General features: G+C 34.6%; 1 protein-coding gene across 1 annotated transcript; it reads left to right on the top strand.

The window, feature by feature from the left end:
- The first annotated feature begins 1,533 nt into the window (after positions 1-1,533).
- LOC145679454 (putative peptidoglycan muropeptide transporter SLC46) lies at positions 1,534-18,909 on the top strand. The gene is made up of 6 exons (XM_081750034.1): positions 1,534-2,431; positions 3,587-3,688; positions 6,034-6,171; positions 7,694-7,777; positions 15,500-15,656; positions 18,825-18,909. Exons 1-6 carry the CDS (start codon positions 1,534-1,536, stop codon positions 18,907-18,909), a joined length of 1,464 nt encoding a protein of 487 aa, XP_081606160.1.
- The last annotated feature ends 38 nt before the right edge of the window (positions 18,910-18,947 follow it).

The raw sequence follows: 18,947 nt of genomic DNA, 5'->3' as shown, positions 1-18,947 counted from the left end.
TTTATGCTCATTGAAATTTACCGTTCGTTGTCAGCACTGCGGCTATATGAGACGTGGAACTACAGTGTTAAATGGAATCCGCACTACTGTAATGCGCTCAATGCTGTCCCACGGGGTATAAGTAAAGCACGGTTCTATACGCTAGTGTATTATATTAGTAAGCATGTCTATTCCTTGGTTAATCCTAAATATCAAAGACTGCATTTGGAGTTCTGGGTTTGATCCCCGGTAGGACAGCATTGAACTCGTTTCAGTGGTTGGAGTCCACCTTAAATTGTGCACCCACATCTCGTATAAGCTCGGTGCCGAAAAGGGACCTAAACTTCAATAAATAGAGACAGCACTTGTTCAGGACTGCAGATTTTTTTTCCCACAAAATAATTCGCATGTTCTCACGCAATAACTGTTTAGCTGAAACGTAAATACACTCAAATTATCGATAGTTTAATATATATGTATATTCGGATATAACAATTTGCCAAAATGTTCTCTTTAGAATTTGTAATTTACGTTTTTCACCATAATCTCCAAATCATTTTAATGTTTGTGCACTGCGTAACTACTGTATAGCTTAGGTTTTCGAACAACATATTATTCCCTCCCCTTAAAAAATAGGTCAGAGCAAGTTTGTATAGGAGCACTTGGTCGTATGTATCTGTACCATCTCCATGACTGTACTTCTAAATGACACCATGAGTGGTGGCTTTAGCGGGTAGGCCGGATAGGCACATGCCTACCCAAAAATTTTGAAAAATATATAAACGCTAAAAGATACAATAAAGAGTAAATATATTTTCCACTATTTATATTAATTGTAAATAATTACTTAACAAATACTACTATACTACTGTAACACTACTGTAAATGTAATTTTCTATTGTCATTAATCAATCAAATGTGTATATGTGTCCATAAGCGAGGTAGCGACCGTATCCATTCGGTCAAGTCATAACTCATACAAAAACCCTCATAATTTTGAAGGACCAGTCAAGCTCTTCTTCTACAATTCAATTCCGGACAACAAGCCCTTTCTCCCTTCCCCTTTCGAACAAATTTAATCCAGAATTTTATGTCCAGTACTATTTAGTGTATCAACATTAGAAACACTAAGTGTATTAAGTATTGGGATTAGTGCATGAATTGTAATCTTATATCTTCGATATATATTTATGAAATAATAAATTATCCAAAATATTAAGATAATTATCAATGCTAATTAGAATACCTAGAGGTCTATAATGTTATCTAGTGTAGTCTATTGTCTACAATAGAACCTTAACTTTTATCAAATTTTTTAATGAACAGTAGCTAAATACGTCATTATGTTAATATGAAAGTGAAGAGGCTGCAGATTTGACGCGAGAACGCTAAGAGGTTGCCCATTATCTTCAAGAGCATGCCAATCAAGTATTGTTTATAATGCATATAATAATCAATCTATCTATTAATTATATATTCATTGATATTCGCATATAAATACTCACCAGCTTCAACAACATTTTACTTTCGTTTCAAATTCAATCGGACAACAGCATGTTTCGAAATCTTTCAGAGAGTTCTACAATTAGCGACGATTCTGTGGAAGATAGTCGGTGGTACAAAAAATGGAAGTCTTTGCTGGGGAAATGTGTCGAACCTATTATGGTATCCTTCGTTATTTCCTACATGATGGAAAGTGTTACCATTCAGAATTTACTTTTACAAAAATCTTGTTATTTGAACCCGAATTTCTCGGACAAGGACTGTGACACATACGCTGCAGAAATTTACGGTAACGAAACCAACGAAATAGAAGATGCTGGTCAGAAAGAAGTGACTGGAATCAACACTTGGAGACCTATACCTGAATTTGGAGTTCCATGTTTATTAGTACTGATGTTAGGAACTTGGAGTGACATCCATGGCCGAAAGTCAGCAATGATTGTTCCAATACTAGGCTCCCTTGTGTCTTCCATTTTACTAATACTTTCCGTGTTCTTTTGGTATTGGTCACCAGTACTTACCACTCTGTTAGACATTTTACCGGTGGCAGTGACTGGTGGAAGAATTTGTTTGAACATGGCTTTATGTAGTTATCTGTCAGACATCACGCCTGAAAACAGTCGCACTGTTCGTTTAGGTGTTTACATGGCAGTTATGCGTTTGGGTCAAGCTATTGGAACCGGTTCAGCTGGTATATTGTACCAGAAAACTGGTTTTTATGGTGTGTTTGGAATAATGATCGCTGCTAATATTTTCTGCTTAGTGTACACATTTTTTACCATAGAAAGCAAAGCAAGGAACAGTACCAGTGAATCATGGAGCTACATTTTCCACTATAGAAATTTCATAGACCCTTTCAAAGCAGCTTTAAAATCAAGGAGCGGTTATGGACGTTGTCAGATAGTCCTTCTCAATATTGTATTTTTATTCCTTGAAGGGCCTTTAATTGGTAAGAGTTTATGACTTCAAGAATTCTAGATTTATCTATACTTATATTGAATATTACATAATGTTAAACTGTGGTGTCTCAAGTTATTGCAAGAAGAACTGTAGAAGTAACGAATATGTTAGTTGCAGTGTTGACAGACCATCTAACTAAAACTATCGTACTGTAAAATAATATCATGATATAATTTCTATTGTTTTCATGAAATTAGTATAATTTAATTGATTATATTGAGTACTCTTTCAATATGCATTTACATTGGCGCTTGTGTCAGTGATTTTCTTTCATGTGTGTGTTTTTTTTTTTTTTGGCCATGGTTTCTTACATTAGTGTGGAAATTTTTGTCATTTACTATTTTTGTCATTTACAATGTTAGAGTAGTTTAGCTTCGGATTATATTAGATTCAACTCAATTCGACGAGCAAGTACTAGATCTATTATCTATTTTACTTTTAGATTATTATTATTTATTTTATTTTATTTTATTTATTATTTTTTTTTTACATTTGCCAATTCATGATTGTGTGATTTGTGATGACGTACAGTATATTTGTCTACTAAGTAGGCCACAAGAAAACAATTTCTTATGAAACAATGTCCTAACCTATTTCTATTTCACTTTTCAACTCTTTCCTGTATTGATTTTGTTTTCTAAATTTTCGCGAACATTTTCCTCATTTGTTATTATTTCCAAACAACTAATTTTCTCTACTCTTCTTCAGACTCACATTTTGAAGAGCTTTTCTTCGCATTTCTTTTCTTGCTTTTACTTCTTGTTTATATTTAAGATCTTTACTAATAATTCTACCTAGCCATATATAACTATCTATCTTTTCTAGTTTTCCTTCCAATTTATAATTTTGAAACAATACCCTAGGTTCCTATAATTATATTTTCTTCTCTCAAGTGTTCCTCTTTACACTATATTCTTCAATTCTTTTCTGAAATTTTCTAATATGCTGACAATTATATCATCTGCAAATAAATACGTTTAACTTCTTTACAACCTGCTAAAACACCATTTTCTCAGTTAAAAAGTTGAGGTGTCATAATCTTTAAATTAAAACTGTCACATTGTTTTCACTCTTCCATATTCATTTAAGTAACGTTATTTACATAATCAAATGTATCTTTAGTTTACTCTGTGATTTCTTACAGGTGAGCTGGCTATCTTGTATCTCTTTGTGAGAGAAAAATTTGGTTGGAACGAAGTTGAGTATGGCTACTTCTTTGCGTACAAATCAATCGTCATGATGATAGGTAATTAATATATTTTCCTTTTAAATTAAATTAAATTAAATTAAATTATTATTATTATTATTATTATTATTATTATTATTATTATTATTATTATTATTATTATTATTATTATTATTATTATTATTATTATTATTATGCTTTGTTTGTTGAAGTTTAGTGACCCTTTTCATCACAGAGGTTACATGAGACGCGGACCTTGAGTTTAAAATGGAATCCAAGTCGCCGTAATGCGTTCAATTTTTTAAATGTTCTCTCTCTGAGTATAGAACCCGGGACACGCTAACTTCCTTTGCTTTGTGTTCCACATATCCTCTTTTAATTTTGCTGGATTCAATGAATATTAGACTACTTAATTTAAATCTTCTAACTTGTAAATATTTAAAAGGATTAGGGTCATGTCCAAAAGTGAGAAATGCATGTTTCGAGCATGCGAGCTCCAAGTATAAACGTGTAGAATCAAATTTTTGACCTACATTTTACTTTTGATCAACTTTCAAAATTGCAAATGTTCGGTAATTTGAATATTACGCTCCCTTACATAGACCAAGTGCAAGGAAATTTGGTAGCCCAGAAAGGAATTTGTTTGTTAAAAATCAAAACTAGGAAATTATGCCTTATTACGTATCTACGAATTAACATTTTCAGCTGTGGCTGTAGCTACAGAGCAATGAATAATATAGGTATTAATTATTCTATGGTATAGCTTGAATATTAATTCATATACCATTAAAGTTTGCGAATTACGCACAAATAACTGCAGTATCGATAATCTAATTATCACATTTAAGCTACCAGTTCATGAGCCATGTAATATTTCATGCACAAATATCGTTATAATGTTATTAAAGATATTATTTGGTTGCTTTTCCTACACTATTTTAAATTACATTGTATACTCAGAGATCATAACATAAATATGTTCCACTTGTTTTTGTAGCATTTTGATATTCCACTCCTGGAATCACTAATTTGCATATTTATCAAAGAAATTTTCACAAAAAATATTCACCTCAACAACAAAGAAATTTAAAAAAAAACATGCTTTTTAAAATATTATTTAAGTCATTTTGACAGTATCGTTGTTTTTACTACGAGGAATCGCCATCTGAAGTACACAAGTGTAATATCGTAGTATACATCTTCGCACACTGTGCACTATGCACTTGTAGACTTGTGAATTTGGACCTTTTGATGCATACTAGATGACGTCAGTTCCGTCAGTGACGTTAGCTAGCTTAAGTCGAATGCGCACTTGTATCTTTTGGACACGGCCTTTGTCTTCGTCCATTAGTGTACAAAGAACAATACAGTATGTAGAATAAAGATTTTGAGGTATCATTATGTGTTCCTTTTACATATTTCTGCTGAAAGATTTTGAGTTTTAAAAAATAAATTAACCTTCAGATTCTATTTATATACAACCCCAATCAATTTCAACCTTTACCTCTTATTAGGTATTAAGTTGTTTATTTGTATAGAATAGTGCACTTACGGTTTTGTACAAAATTACTCTAATCTTGAATCATTTTAGTTCCCCCTCAAATCTTCATTATATTGTAAACTCTTAAATTACAACAGGCTGGGGTTTAGGGCGAATTTTCTTGCAAGCGTTCGTTGCTTGCGATTTCTATGTGTAGTCAACAGAAAGTTGTGTTACACGTAGAACCGTGCTCAACTTTCTCAATTGGCTATTCAGTCACATCGCAAGCAAAGAACGCAACGGACTCTTGCATGAAAACCCGCCTTAATCTCAATACTAAAAGATACTGCGAAACTAAAACGTACTTGTACAAGTGCACAACATGTTATACATATTTTGGATTATATTATATTAAAGTCAAAACATAAGGTTTAAACATACTTCCAATTCTATTTTTCTTGCGAGAGCACAGTCATTATTCCACTGTGTTCGAGAACACTAAGCTCGTATCCAAATATGTAAATTATGTATCTCTTACATGTAAGTCACAGGGGGAAAATGGCCACCTATTCTTGCTGTAGTGGTTCGTAGCTGTACGTAGCTACATTAGGATAAATGGAATAAACTTGAATTTCTGTGTACATAGACGAGACACACACTAAAGGTGCCTTTAAAATCGAACATATGTGAAAATGAAACTAGCAAAATACGGCTAGTCGCAGTGAAGTTAAATAAATAAATAAATAAATAAATAAATAAATAAATAAATAAAATAAATAAACGTAGCTATAGTTCCGATTTCTATAGACCTTGGGATTTATTCTTTAACAACTATATTTACTTTAATGCTGAAGGATGAAATATTACGACATTATTACGAAAATAGAACTAAAATTAAATTTTATAAATGCATATTATTTTTCAGGAGCGATAATTTCAGTGGAGCTTTTCAGCTACAAGTTAAAAATAGGAGACGCTATGATAGGCGTGTTTGCATCTGTTAGTGTGTTGGCCGCCAGTATTTTCCAAGTTTTCGCAAACGTTGGGTGGCTTATGTATATAGGTAAGTACAATATTTTATTCACTGATTTATATTTCAGAAACTTTTATATTAGTGTGCTTACGCTCAAAAAGCTAATCTTGCCTTCAGTTTTTCAAAGCTTTTATGTCAGATACATAGGATTCCATGATGAACTAAAATTTTACAGTAAGGAACACTTCGAAAAGAATTAGACCAAAATAGTTGATTTTTCACAAGCATGACTTCACATATATGAAACAATAAAACAAAGAATGATTTTTTCCGATGTAGGTACTATATTTTCAATTTTTTTAAAAAGGGGAATTTTTAAATTAATTATTTTTGTCAAACTAAAAACAATACAGTTAGCGAGGCTATGCGATAAAAACATACAAAAACACAAACACGTAACAATTTCAACTCGCTAACTGTGTGACCATCAGATTTCCACTCCTAATCTCTATCAGGCCTTGTTTCTATATTGCCAAACTAAACACAACAACAAATTGAGCAAACCTATATGAAAAATATATGAAAACACGGACACGTAAGAGTCTCAACACACTAACTGTGTCTTAATCAGACTTCTACGTCTTCTCTTCTTCTAAAATTATTTTTATCACATAATTTTCACATATTTTTTATTTGATTTTACTGTTTTACTTTGAGATCAGTATTCTCTTCTTCAAGTCTATTAAAATGTTTCTTGATTTGAAAAATGAATCTGTATTGCAAACAAATTTAATATTAACGATCACTCAAGTGGGATTTGTAAGATTGTAATAATGTTAGTACGTCTGTTAACCCACACGATCACTCTTGAATGAAAGTGATTTTTTTTTTTTTTTAAAGAAAAATCTTTTGTTTGCAATAGATATCTCACCCATGTTCGTTAACGAAATCAATCCGTTAACATCTTCACAGGTAGCGGTGAGATTAACAGTGGTTATCCATATTCCTACTATTGAAACGAAAGTAGAAGTTACGCAATTACACCGTTAGATAGCACTAAACATCCTGTAGCGGTTAACATCTACCGAGCGAAATTGAAACTTCAAATACGTAATTCTTTCTGCTGTCTACCAGCGTATATTATTAATTTAAATTTAAATTAAGAATATTAAAACTATATACTTCAAAATTTAATTTTCACAAAATAAAAGATATTGAAATAAATTTGAAAAAGAAACCTGCGAAAGCAAAACATTTTATTTATTGAAAAGAGAGAGAATTCTAGTAGATAGTTACATAAAACATTTTACAGTTTAAATTAATCAGCAGAGCTCAACCAAGAGTTTTAGGACCGTAATTATAATAGTAATAGATAAAGTCATAAATTGGATGCAGATTCATTGTCAAGTTATTGCTTTTTATTTATTTATTAGTAGTAGTATTAATAGCAGTAGTAGTTCACACAAATTCGTTTTCTTGATTATCTGACCATTTAAAATTTTAAGGAATATGGTATATGGTTTTGTTTTTAATAGATTGGTTGATGGTATAAAGTGTAGTAAATACTAAAGATACCAACACCTGTGAATTAATAATATTGTTTGTCTTCTAGTTCCTTTCCTGGATTTCGTCGCTGGTGCTGGACTGGGAGTCATTCGAGCCATGTTATCCAAACTAGTTCCAGGTCATGAACTAGGTAAGTAAGTTATACGTTGTTATTGCTAAAGTTCCTTAGTGTCATAAGTAAGTCATATGAACTAACTAAACTAACTAACTCTATGGCCTATGGAACCCGGAGGTTCAGTGCCGCGTTCACAAATGCTCTCCACTGACTTCTATCCTTAGCTAATTGGATCCAGTTTCTACTTTGTATTCCTATCTCTGCGAGATCCATCTTAATATTATCCTCCCATCTGCGCCTAGGTCTTCCTAATGGTCGTTTTCCTATGGGTCTACCAGTCAAGACTTTGAAAGCGTTTCTACTTTCTTCCATTCTAGCTACATGACCTGCCCACCTAAGCCTCCTAGACTTGATGACCCTAACAATGTTGGGTAAACCGTATAAACTATGTAGTTCCTCGTTATGAAGCTTCCGCCATTCCCCATTCTCGTTCCTTTTGGGTCCGAATATTCTTCTCAGGATCCTGTTCTCAAATACTTTCGGTCTATGTTCTTCACTCAGAGTAAGCGACCATGTTTCGCAACCATACAGAACAACAGGCATGATTATCGTTTTATATATTTTAAGCTTCAAATTCCTCGACAGAACTCGCGACGACAAGAGATTTTGAACCGAATAGTAACACGAATTCCCTGCTTTTAGTCGACATTTAATTTCTTCGTGAATATGATTTTCGTCTGTTAATATTGATCCTAAATATTTGAAAGTATCCACTTTATCAAAAGTATTATTTAATATTTTAACGCCTCCACAATTTGCCGTATTACGGTCCCGATGCACTTCCATGTATTTAGTTTTCTCTGCATTTACTTCTAAACTAGGGATGGCCAGACGGATCCGGATCTCGGATATCCGGATCCTATAAGATCCGGATCCGGATCCTATAAGATCCGGATCCGAAATTTCGGATCTTGGATCCGGATCCGGATATCCGGTTCCTGAATCCGGATCCGAAATTTCGGATCTTGGATCCGGATCCGGAATTTCGGATCTTGGATCCGGATCCGAAGTTTCGGATCTTGGATCCGGATCCGAAGTTTCGGATCTTGGATCCGGATCCGGAATTTCGGATCTTGGATCCGGATCCGAAGTTTCGGATCTTGGATCCGGATCCGAAGTTTTGGATCTTGGATCCGGAATTTCGAAGTTCAGATTCGGACTCCTGTTTTGAATATTTTAGGCCTTAGATTGAGACCCAGAACTAAAATATCCATATGTATAAAATTTACTAGGTGAATTTTATCTAACTCAGTGGGAAGACAATTCAATTCAAATGACAAAAGATTACATCAAAATCTCATTTTCACATTTTTCGGGGTTAGACCACTGTTTCGCACACCCCATCATTTAGTCTTTAGTATATCTTTAAACGTACTACAAGTATGCCACTTTCATCTCAAGTCAGTAGTTGTATAGATCTGCCTTTTGTTATACTATATTAATCAAGTTAGGACTAAAATTCGGTTGTTTGTGATAATATTTTCAGAATGAGTTAAAACGTTGAAAAACTCCATAGTAATGCTGCATATTTTCTTTGTGCCACATTGGAAATAAATGTAGTCTATCTGATACAGTCGGCTTTTATGATTAATCCAATGATCTGAACTCCTGCAATATTACGCTAAAATCATGGATGTCTTTGAATTTTCATCATTTCTATTTTTTTTTATTACGAGCAAAATAAATATCATAAGCGGTATTTTACATAATACATATAGACGCAGATCAGTCAGTTGATTGCTTAATGTTTATAGCAAAGCTATTACATTTCTAAGACACTGGCGGCCTTAGAACAAAATCCATGGCTTTCCTATAAAATCTTAAATCTCTCTATATAAAAAGGGCAAAGTCCTGAGTGAGTGACAGACCATCGTACAGGCCAAATCGTTTAAGCTACAAATTTGAAATTTGGACAGTTTATAGGCTTTGTGACGTAGGATACCACTAAGGAAGGACTTTGGGAAATTCGACGAGGAAGGGGGAAAATGGGGTGGAAAATATTGATGATTCTTGACGTTAGATACTTCAAATTTGGTATTTGGGTTTCTCATTGAAAATAATTTGATACTTGTTTAAGTGTTTTTTGATATTTAAATTAGAAGGGACAGAGAAGATGTAGAAAGTAAAAGAAGGGGCAGAGAGGATGTAGAAAGTAAAAGAAGGGGTGGTAATTGCAATTATTGCAATTAGTATAATAATATGCTTATATCTCGGAAACTTAAAGGTTTAGAAACATGGAATTTGATATTTGGACTTTTCACTTAAAATAAATAGATACGTATTTCAACGTTTTTTTTTTTAATGTGCTCCAGAAGGGAAGAAAAAGGGCGAGAAGAAAATTAAGTGGGGACTACAATTATTTTATTAATATGTTCAATCCTTTGAGGTTAGAGACTAGAAATTTGGTATTTATATTTCTCATTGAAAATAATTTGACATGTGTTTCAGTGTTTTTTGACGTTATAGTAAAAAGGAAAAGAAAAGAGATGGAAAAGAAAGAGGGTGGGGATTGTAATTATTATAATAACATGTCGATATCTGGGAACCTCTGAAGGTTAGGAGCATAGAATTTGGTATTTGGACTTTTCATTTGGAATAATTAGGTATGTACTTCAGCGTTTTTTTTTTTTTTTTTTTTTTTTTTATGTATGTCTTAGAAGGGAAGAAAATTGACGGGGAGAAAAGACTTTTATATCTCGGAATCCTGGAATGTTAGAGAAATGAAACTTGTTATTTGAACAAAAATTCGTTATGAAATGAAATCCTTGAGTTTTAAGTCCCACGCTTATCCCGGTTAGGCTAAAGGAGACGGTGATTATAAGAAATAAATGAAATGGTGGAATGAAGAAAGTGGGAGGAAACGGGAAAACCCCGAGAAAACCCACGAGCACGGTGTTTGTCCAAAACAAAGTCCACACGGCGCGAGCTGGGATCGAACCAGGGACCCCAAGCACCGGAGGTGAACGCTCTACCACTGAGCCACCACGCCCCCTTAAAAATTCGTTATGTTTGCAGGCATATGATGTGCGAGGCCGTAGACCGAGCAAATGTGTGGGCTGGGGGGAAAGCCCCCATGTACTCGCACTGAAATTCGGTATATCTCGGGATACCGGATATTACATACAACTTGATATTTGAACTGAGATTCGGTATGGTTGTAGGTTTACGAGATTCGAGGTCATAGGCCGATCAAATGAGATATCAGAGGGTCTAAGGGCAAATCCCCAGACATTTCTTTTTAAATTGATTATGATTAGAGGCTTTTGTGGTGCGAGGCCCTAGTAACGGGGATCTAGTGGCGAAGCCCCCAACTAGCCGAGGTCTATTAAGTATATAAATGTATTTGCGTAATGACTGGAAATTGCATGTATGCCTCTGGACAAAATTGCATAAGTAGCCACGAGAAATGACAATCCTTTAAAATGAAAATTTTAAAAAAGCCACCAAAATGTACTCTTGAATGAGTTGTATATTATGTTTACGCAGGGGCGAATCCAGAACGGACTCTTGGAGGGGCCGGATGGATTCTTAGGGGGCGGTTGGGGATGCTAGTAGTGAAAAATTACTTAGATGATCTGAAATTGCCATAAATTACTACTAAAGTACACTGTTAATGGTGGCGCTGGGTAGGGGTGAACGACTTTTCGCCCTCCCCCTGGATCCGCCTATGTGTTTACATGAATGATATAGCTCCTTATACAACCTATGCAGAGTTAATAGTAGTGGATTACTAATTACAAAGATACGTGTTACTGCTCGAGGCTCCATATGGTATTTTGTATACATTAATACATTGATTTTGATACCTTAATTGCCATTTAGAACTTAATTTCTACTATAATTCTTAATTCTATCTGGAGTGGTACGGTCACAGAGAAACGTATTTTTAAAGAAAGAAAAAAAGTTTATCAAGAGCAAGAAAAAGAAGTTGCTCCTTAATTTGATTTGATCTATATTTTATGGGCTGTTCTATTAGCAATGGCCTAGCCCATCACGACTAGGAAATGGCCTCATTCAGTGACCACAATAACTCAGAAAGAATTAGGAAACTAAGCAGCCTGAGCCTAATGAAGAAGCTTGTGCTTGAGACTGTTTCATCCCAGCATTTGACTAGTGTTACAGAAAACAAAGGACAAATTTTTCCACTACAATCGAATCTGACAATGAAATTGCTCTCACCAAAGTCGACAGTTTTACTCAATCAAATTTGGAGTAATTGTGACATATTAAGGCACGAAAACCAAATATCAACAGAATGAATAGAACTCAAGGCTGTCACACGATAACATACCAAAAGTGTCTTAAAATCTTATTTTAAGCATAGGAATGAAAATCACTTTGTCAATAATTTCGAAAATTTTGCTTATTCGGAACACCCTAATTTTCTGACACAGAGTTTCGGATCCGGATCCAAGATCCGGTTTTTCGGGTCCGGATCCAAGATCAAAATTTGAGATCCGGATCCAAGATCCGAAATTTGGGATCCAGATCCAAGATTTGTTTTTTTTTCGGATCCGGATCCAAGATCCGTTTTTCGGATCCGGATCCAAGATCCGTTTTTTTCGGATCCGGATCCAAGATCCGTTTTTTCGGATCCGGATCCAAGATCCGTTTTTTCGGATCCGGATCCAAGATCCGTTTTTTCGGATCCGGATCCAAGATCCGAAATTTCGGATCCGGATCCAAGATCCGTTTTTTCGGATCCGGATCCAAGATCCGGATTTTCGGATCCGGATCCAAGATCCGAAATTTCGGATCCGGATCCAAGATCCGGATTTTCGGATCCGGATCCAAGATCCGAAATTTCGGATCCGGATCCAAGATCCGAAATTTCGGATCCGGATCCAGTGTCCGGATATCCGGATACCGGATATCCGGACCCAAGTGGATCCGGATATCCGGATCCAAAAATATCCGGATCTGGCCATCCCTATTCTAAACCCATTTCCCTGCAAGCGTTTAATAATATCTCTGCATTTATTTCTACTGTTCTCCTATCATCCCCTATTAAATTTACATCATCAGCATATGCCATAACCTGGTGAATACCGTTCAACTGTAGGCCCTGGTTGCTATCTTTGATTTTCCTTATAGCGTATTCCAGAACAAAGTTAAATAATAATGGCGACAACGCATCTCCTTGTTTCAGGCCATTTTCGACGTGGAAGCTCGCGGACAAAAATTTTCCTACCCGGACTTTACTTTGGGATTCACTTAAACATATCTTAATTAATCTAATTAGCTTTCTCGGTATTCCAAGCTCTGTAAGAACGTTGTATAATGTTTCTCTCCTAACCGAGTCGTGAGCCTTTCTAAAATCAATAAATAGTTGATGTAAGTAAGTCATATGACAATGTAAAACGTTATATAATTCCTATTTATAATTGAAAAACATGTCAGTCTTTGTGTAACGCTAATCCATAATAGTTAACAGCCCAAATAATAGTAGATGTCGCTGTTTTTTTCGTGCCAACAGATGTCGCTAACTTACAGGAAATTTGCAGATTCAAAACTATTGCGACGAACAGTGGGCCAAAGCATGGACGCAACAACTAGTATTGTTAATAGCATAATTAATTTCATTTTAAAACTATGATGAAGAGAAAGTTCAAAATTATTTACAAGCAAGCAAATAAATATTGGAACTCAGTAAGAAATCTCGTTAATAATAAATATTTTACTTTCAATTGCAAGTTCATTACAAAGAATCTCATTCTTAAAATTTTCATTTTCTCTTGTTCTGTTTTATAATCTAACAGACGTCAAAATGATCCATTTTGATTAAACTATAAAACAGAAGAAAAGAAAATGAAAATTTTAAGAATGAGATTCTTTGTAATGAACTTTTATTATGCTAAAGATAGACACTCAGATTTGGTATGTTCAGTGCACAAGAAAATCAAGTATATTTTTGCTTATTTTGGACATACAGTATTTCATATTTAGGATCTCTATCTGAAACTCCGTTCAGAGCTTTAAAATTCGTCCATATATTATAAATAACTCTTTACAATGTAAAAAAAAAAAAAAAAAAAAAAAAAAAAAAAAGTAGCCTATTAATTTTTCATGTAATTAAACGTACCGTACAAAATTCATGTTTCTTTCTCCCACAACTTGAGTAACTAGACTTAATTCCGTTGTGCTCTGAACGTTCCATTTATCATACAATGCAATAGGCTTGGAAGTGGTGAAATAGTAGAAACAATATGACAGAGTGTTCTTATACAAGAATCGCTATAAATTTCCAACTATATGCGCTATCGATAGTTCTTCATTTATGATATTACCATCAAACCTTTTTCCAGATTCTACCGTTATCAAGGTAATGAAAACACCTACGTACTGTAATATGTAATACAACTTGGCCCAAAAGTAGGTGTACACCCCTGCATTGATCAAGTATAACATTCTGGCTTATACGTTTATTTGCTTCGGCTGTTCCGAGCTTAATATATAAGTAAAAAAGACATTAAGAACAAATAATAATAATAATAAAACTAATTCTACCTGATGTATATCAATAAGAAATTATATAAAAAGCAATGAATTGATCAGTATACCAAATTTTGGGTCACCTTGTATTTCTGAGTTACTAATACCGAATTCGTGCACATCAACGGTGTTGTAATAATCCCGTGTTGGAAGATAATGAGTAGTACTCAATGCGTTCTATTACGAATTCATGTGTGCAAATAGGACATATGTTGGTGGTACAAAATGAAAAACCTCTCCGACTCCGCTGTTATAGTTGCAGCGGATGTGTCCAAGACTGCGACAGTATTAGGTTTATTGAGAGCAAAGTACCAAAGATGATGGCAGGGTGCAGAACCTTTGGCTGCACCATCAAAGAGACGGAGTACTGGACCAAATCCATGGCTAGATGAAAGAGATAATCGAACATTTTAGAGAATTGTCAGAAAAATTCGTAGACAAGTGCGACACAGAAGGGAGTCAACATCTGGAACGAACTCTTTTCTACAATCATAGTCCAACGAGATCTACTTAACTTCAAACCCGCAACCGAGTAACCGTTCTGAAATCTATTATTACCGTCGTCAAAGCGATAGGGTGAAAAATGAAACAGAGAACACAAAAGATTAGAAGTGATTAATATGGTTGGATGACTCACCTTATTCTTGTTTCAAACAACAGATCGCATTTATGGTTGGCGGATGTCCAAACAGATTTCCTACAATAAAACATATTCTACCATTAGCTCTGTGTTCATATGGGTCGTCCTTTCCTTTCCTTTCATTTGGTTATATTATTCCTTTGGTTATATTATTACTCATAAAAGACGAATTACTGTGATATTATATGAACATTTAAGATGACCAAGCGAATCCTATGGTGCAGATGTTACTCATTAACAGTGAGATAGGTCTTCCAAGATGACAATACACCAGACAAATAAAGGAATAGCTGAAATATTGTTTAAAAACATCAAGATTAGCAGCGAATCCGGACCAGATTTCTTTCTCAGTCATCAGTGACGTGATTGAGTACAGCATTTCATGAAGGATGGTCCACTATTATATTGGACAGAACTCGTGTGTTTTATATCTTAATTCTACAACAAATCTAAGCTATTTTACAGACTTAAAGATAAGCAAATAAATACCTTTAAGTTGAATTTTCTTGAAGTGTTTCAATTATTTTGATAACTGTATGTACAGTACACCTATTAGAGAGATGGTTAAAATAATTTAGTGTTATATAAAACTTCTGATATTTCAGGGAAAGTGACGTCCTTCATTGGCATCACAGAAAATCTTTCATTTGTTCTTATGAACTCCATATACAGCGCCATCTACTCAAGCGTTCTGGACGTTTTTCCGAATGCTGTCTTCTTATTCTCTGCAGCGCTTTCAGCTCCAGCTATAATAATTTTTGCGTAAGTAAAACTAATATCTGTAACTTGTTTCTTTATCTTTACTGTATAAAGAATTATACATGTACAGTAAAAAAAATTATATTAAACACTTATATCTGTTTCTTATATATGGTGTTTCGGGTGCTGAATCCAAGAAAAGTAGAGAAAATATAGCCTATAAATTCTTACGTGAATTTGAATTTAAATTTTATTTTGTTACCATTACGTAAACGATTTAGAATTTAAGATTCAGATTCCTGAGCTTTCGGCATCGATGTCCATTTAGTCCGTCACGTGTGAGAGATGATATTCCTCGGCGAGCACACTATCCGGGGAAAGGGAAGGAAGAAAGCATTGGGGAAGAAGGAAGCAGCCTGGGCTCTATAAGTTAGGCACCACCTCGGCATTTGCCTGGTGTGAATAAGGAAAACCTCATTCAGGTTGGCTGGCCTGAAAAAGCATTTTATACTTTTTCGATCGACCGGAAATCGCATTGCGTAAATAAATATATTGTATCTACTATTTCCTTTCTTAAGTTTTAGAATGTTTTGGGTAGTTCAACATTTATTAAATTTAAAACAATTAAGTTAAATGGTAAAACATGTAAAAGTTTGTTCGTATAAATCAGTATTTTCTTTTTCTAAACCTTGTTTATTGTTAGTGCGGTTCAACGTTTAGGATTGCTGTTCTCCATCTTTTATCTTGTGTCATATCCACTGTGGCAGCACACTGCACCACACAAGGATGTTATAAAATAGAGGATTTGCTCATACAACAAAATCGTGAAGCCATACGTCACAGCTTCGCCACACCTACTCTGTCCACTGCGCGCCACTAAGATCGCAATGTTTCGAGCCAACAATCATGACGGAAGCGAGAGTAGCCAATCAGACCGAGGTTTAGACAATGCTCGGTTGTTCTTTTGGCTTCATTGAGTTCATATGATGAAGATACGTATGGGCAGATCCTCTATTTTATAACATCCTTGGCTCCATACCGTTCTTAACACGATCTCCCCGCTGCTTCTTTGTTCAGTCTCGCGCTCGTCTCCTGTTCAATTCTATAGCATTCACTCGATGAGTTACGTATTCCGAAAGTCTTCCTTCTTACGTTCCCAAAGCATTAAATTCTACTTTCTTACAGTTTTTACACTACTTGTCTTACCTTTATTGTTCTTCAGATCACTTGATGCTTAATATTGTCCTTCCGCGTCGTTTCATACATCCATTGCAACATCCTCATCTCAGCAACGTGCAACTTCTATTTTTTCTTATAAAATATGTTCTATTATAAGTGGTATATATTTCCGGTTACTTCTCGTTAGCAAATTAGCAAATAACGAAGTACATAGACCACTTATATACTACATGTACTCATGAAAAAAAAAAGTTATTTTGATAAAAACTGGCTGCATTTAATAGTTGGCAACCAAATGAACACAATGATTCTTCGACTTACGAATATTCCTTCTTGCGAGTAACAAAGTTACAAGAGAAAAATATTTCCATGTCTACAAAACTAGGAGAGAAATTCAGTTTGGTTTCCTTTTTCCGGGACAGTAGACATGATGGGAATATTTACTGCCCTGGATATGTTTGTACTCGTGTCCCTGCCCACTTTTGTAAAGGTTAAAAAGCCTGTACAAGGAAACTCGGGTGCTCAAGAAACTGAGGAATGCTCGGTTGATCTTTAGAAAACCAAAAAGAAGTAGCAAAGTGCTTACCTCTGGTGCGTGGGGTCCCTGGCTCGATCCTCTGCCAAGCAAGTTTGTGGTAGACAACATTGCGTCCGTCGATTTTCTCGGGATACTCCCGTTTCCTCCCACATTCTCATTCCACCAATTATAACATCATCACTCATTTGCTTTAATCATCTTTCCCTTAGCCTAAAGGACATAATCATGGAACGATGAACTCAATGAAAGTTTTCATTTCGTTTTCGGATCGAAAGATCCAATATATTTCAATCAAAAATTTTCTTGTAGGCCTTGTCTGGAGAACTACATATAGCGTAGAGAAAACCCAAACTATCACTCAACTCAGTATGATGTGCTTATTCCGTAGAAAACTCGATTTAGGGGTCGTTCAAAAATTTTGTAGCCCCTGATCCAGAAACTAATTATTGCCCAAGATCGCAATCTTTTTGATCCATTTTTTTTTATCATTCCTAAAATTCTTGTATATGTTTACTTTTCAAGACAATTCCTTTGAAAATTCTTGAGTTGAGTTGATTTTGAGTTAAAGGTCCTTTTCAGCAGCGAGGCTATATGAGACCGGACCTACTGATTAACGTGGAATCCGAACCACATGAGCTCCTTCCGGGATTCGAAGAACCCGCTGACGGAAAATAAAGATTACTTTTGAAATCAGCATACCAAATATATACAGAAGAATCAGGAAGACAAATTATGGCATTAGAAGGTGCATCATTTGTTGGTAGACAGTTTTTACTTTACTGAAATAGATGATTTATTTATTATGTGACTGAGTGTAAAAAATAAAATAAAATAAAAAGGTCCTATGCACTGTTAAGTAGATTGGGTATATTGTTGTTAGCTTTTCCCTACAGTGACACATATACATATAACAGTGACACTATGCTTCTAAAAGTGACACGTAACTCTAACAGTGATCCATATGCTAGTTGTAATCGAACAATAATTCGAATAATATATTTTTGAATGTTGGAATAAGAAATGTAGGGAACTTCGAATATAGAATAGAATTAATCCTATTTTACAGCATTATACCCAATTGGCGAGAAAAAGATTCAAATAAACATAAGAATTTTTCAATTGGGGAGTTTGATGTAATAAGGGCGTAAATGAGTTTACGCCCCTTTTGCATCAAACGCGTTTGTGGCTTGTGCCATATTTGTTTAGCCTCCTGGTAACATTTCAATTCAATATCGGAATAAAATGCTACATATTACATTATTTATGTAAGAAAAAACACTACTTAAATTTTCAACATCGTTTTTCTCCAACTGCATGTTTCAGACTTACGCCATTATTGCATCAAACTTCTCGATTATTCCTTTTTTTTTCTTTCTTTTTTGGGTTGACAAGAGTGTAGGATTTAATAAAAAGAAGAAATGAAATTGTTCTACGCCTTGTTGTAAAACTCTATGTACTATTGTATTGTATTTTAAAGCACCAAAAATCAAAAATTTAATTTTATTTTATTTTAGTTGTGTGCATATGATCCAGAAGAGGGTAAGGAGCAAGATGGAGAAGCCACCTCTTGACAGTAACAACAATGGAAAAGGACCTTGAAGGCTTGTGTCGACTGATCGCATTGTTGTTACTTTATC

This window comes from Thermobia domestica, chromosome 2 (assembly GCF_964235325.1).
Source record: "Thermobia domestica chromosome 2, izTheDome1.hap1.1, whole genome shotgun sequence".
Lineage (NCBI taxonomy): Eukaryota > Metazoa > Arthropoda > Insecta > Zygentoma > Lepismatidae > Thermobia > Thermobia domestica.
The sequence above is the reverse complement of the archived record's forward strand: the minus strand, read 5'-3'. Positions and strand labels throughout refer to the sequence as shown.

Excerpts from the sequence above, each read along its gene's own strand:
- LOC145679454 (XM_081750034.1), top strand. The coding sequence starts at position 1,534 with ATGTTTCGAAATCTTTCAGAGAGTTCTACAATTAGCGACGATTCTGTG. Across the intron at positions 6,172-7,693 it reads TGGGTGGCTTATGTATATAG|TTCCTTTCCTGGATTTCGTC; the intron begins GTAAGTACAATA and ends TTTGTCTTCTAG. Across the intron at positions 15,657-18,824 it reads CCAGCTATAATAATTTTTGC|TTGTGTGCATATGATCCAGA; the intron begins GTAAGTAAAACT and ends ATTTTATTTTAG.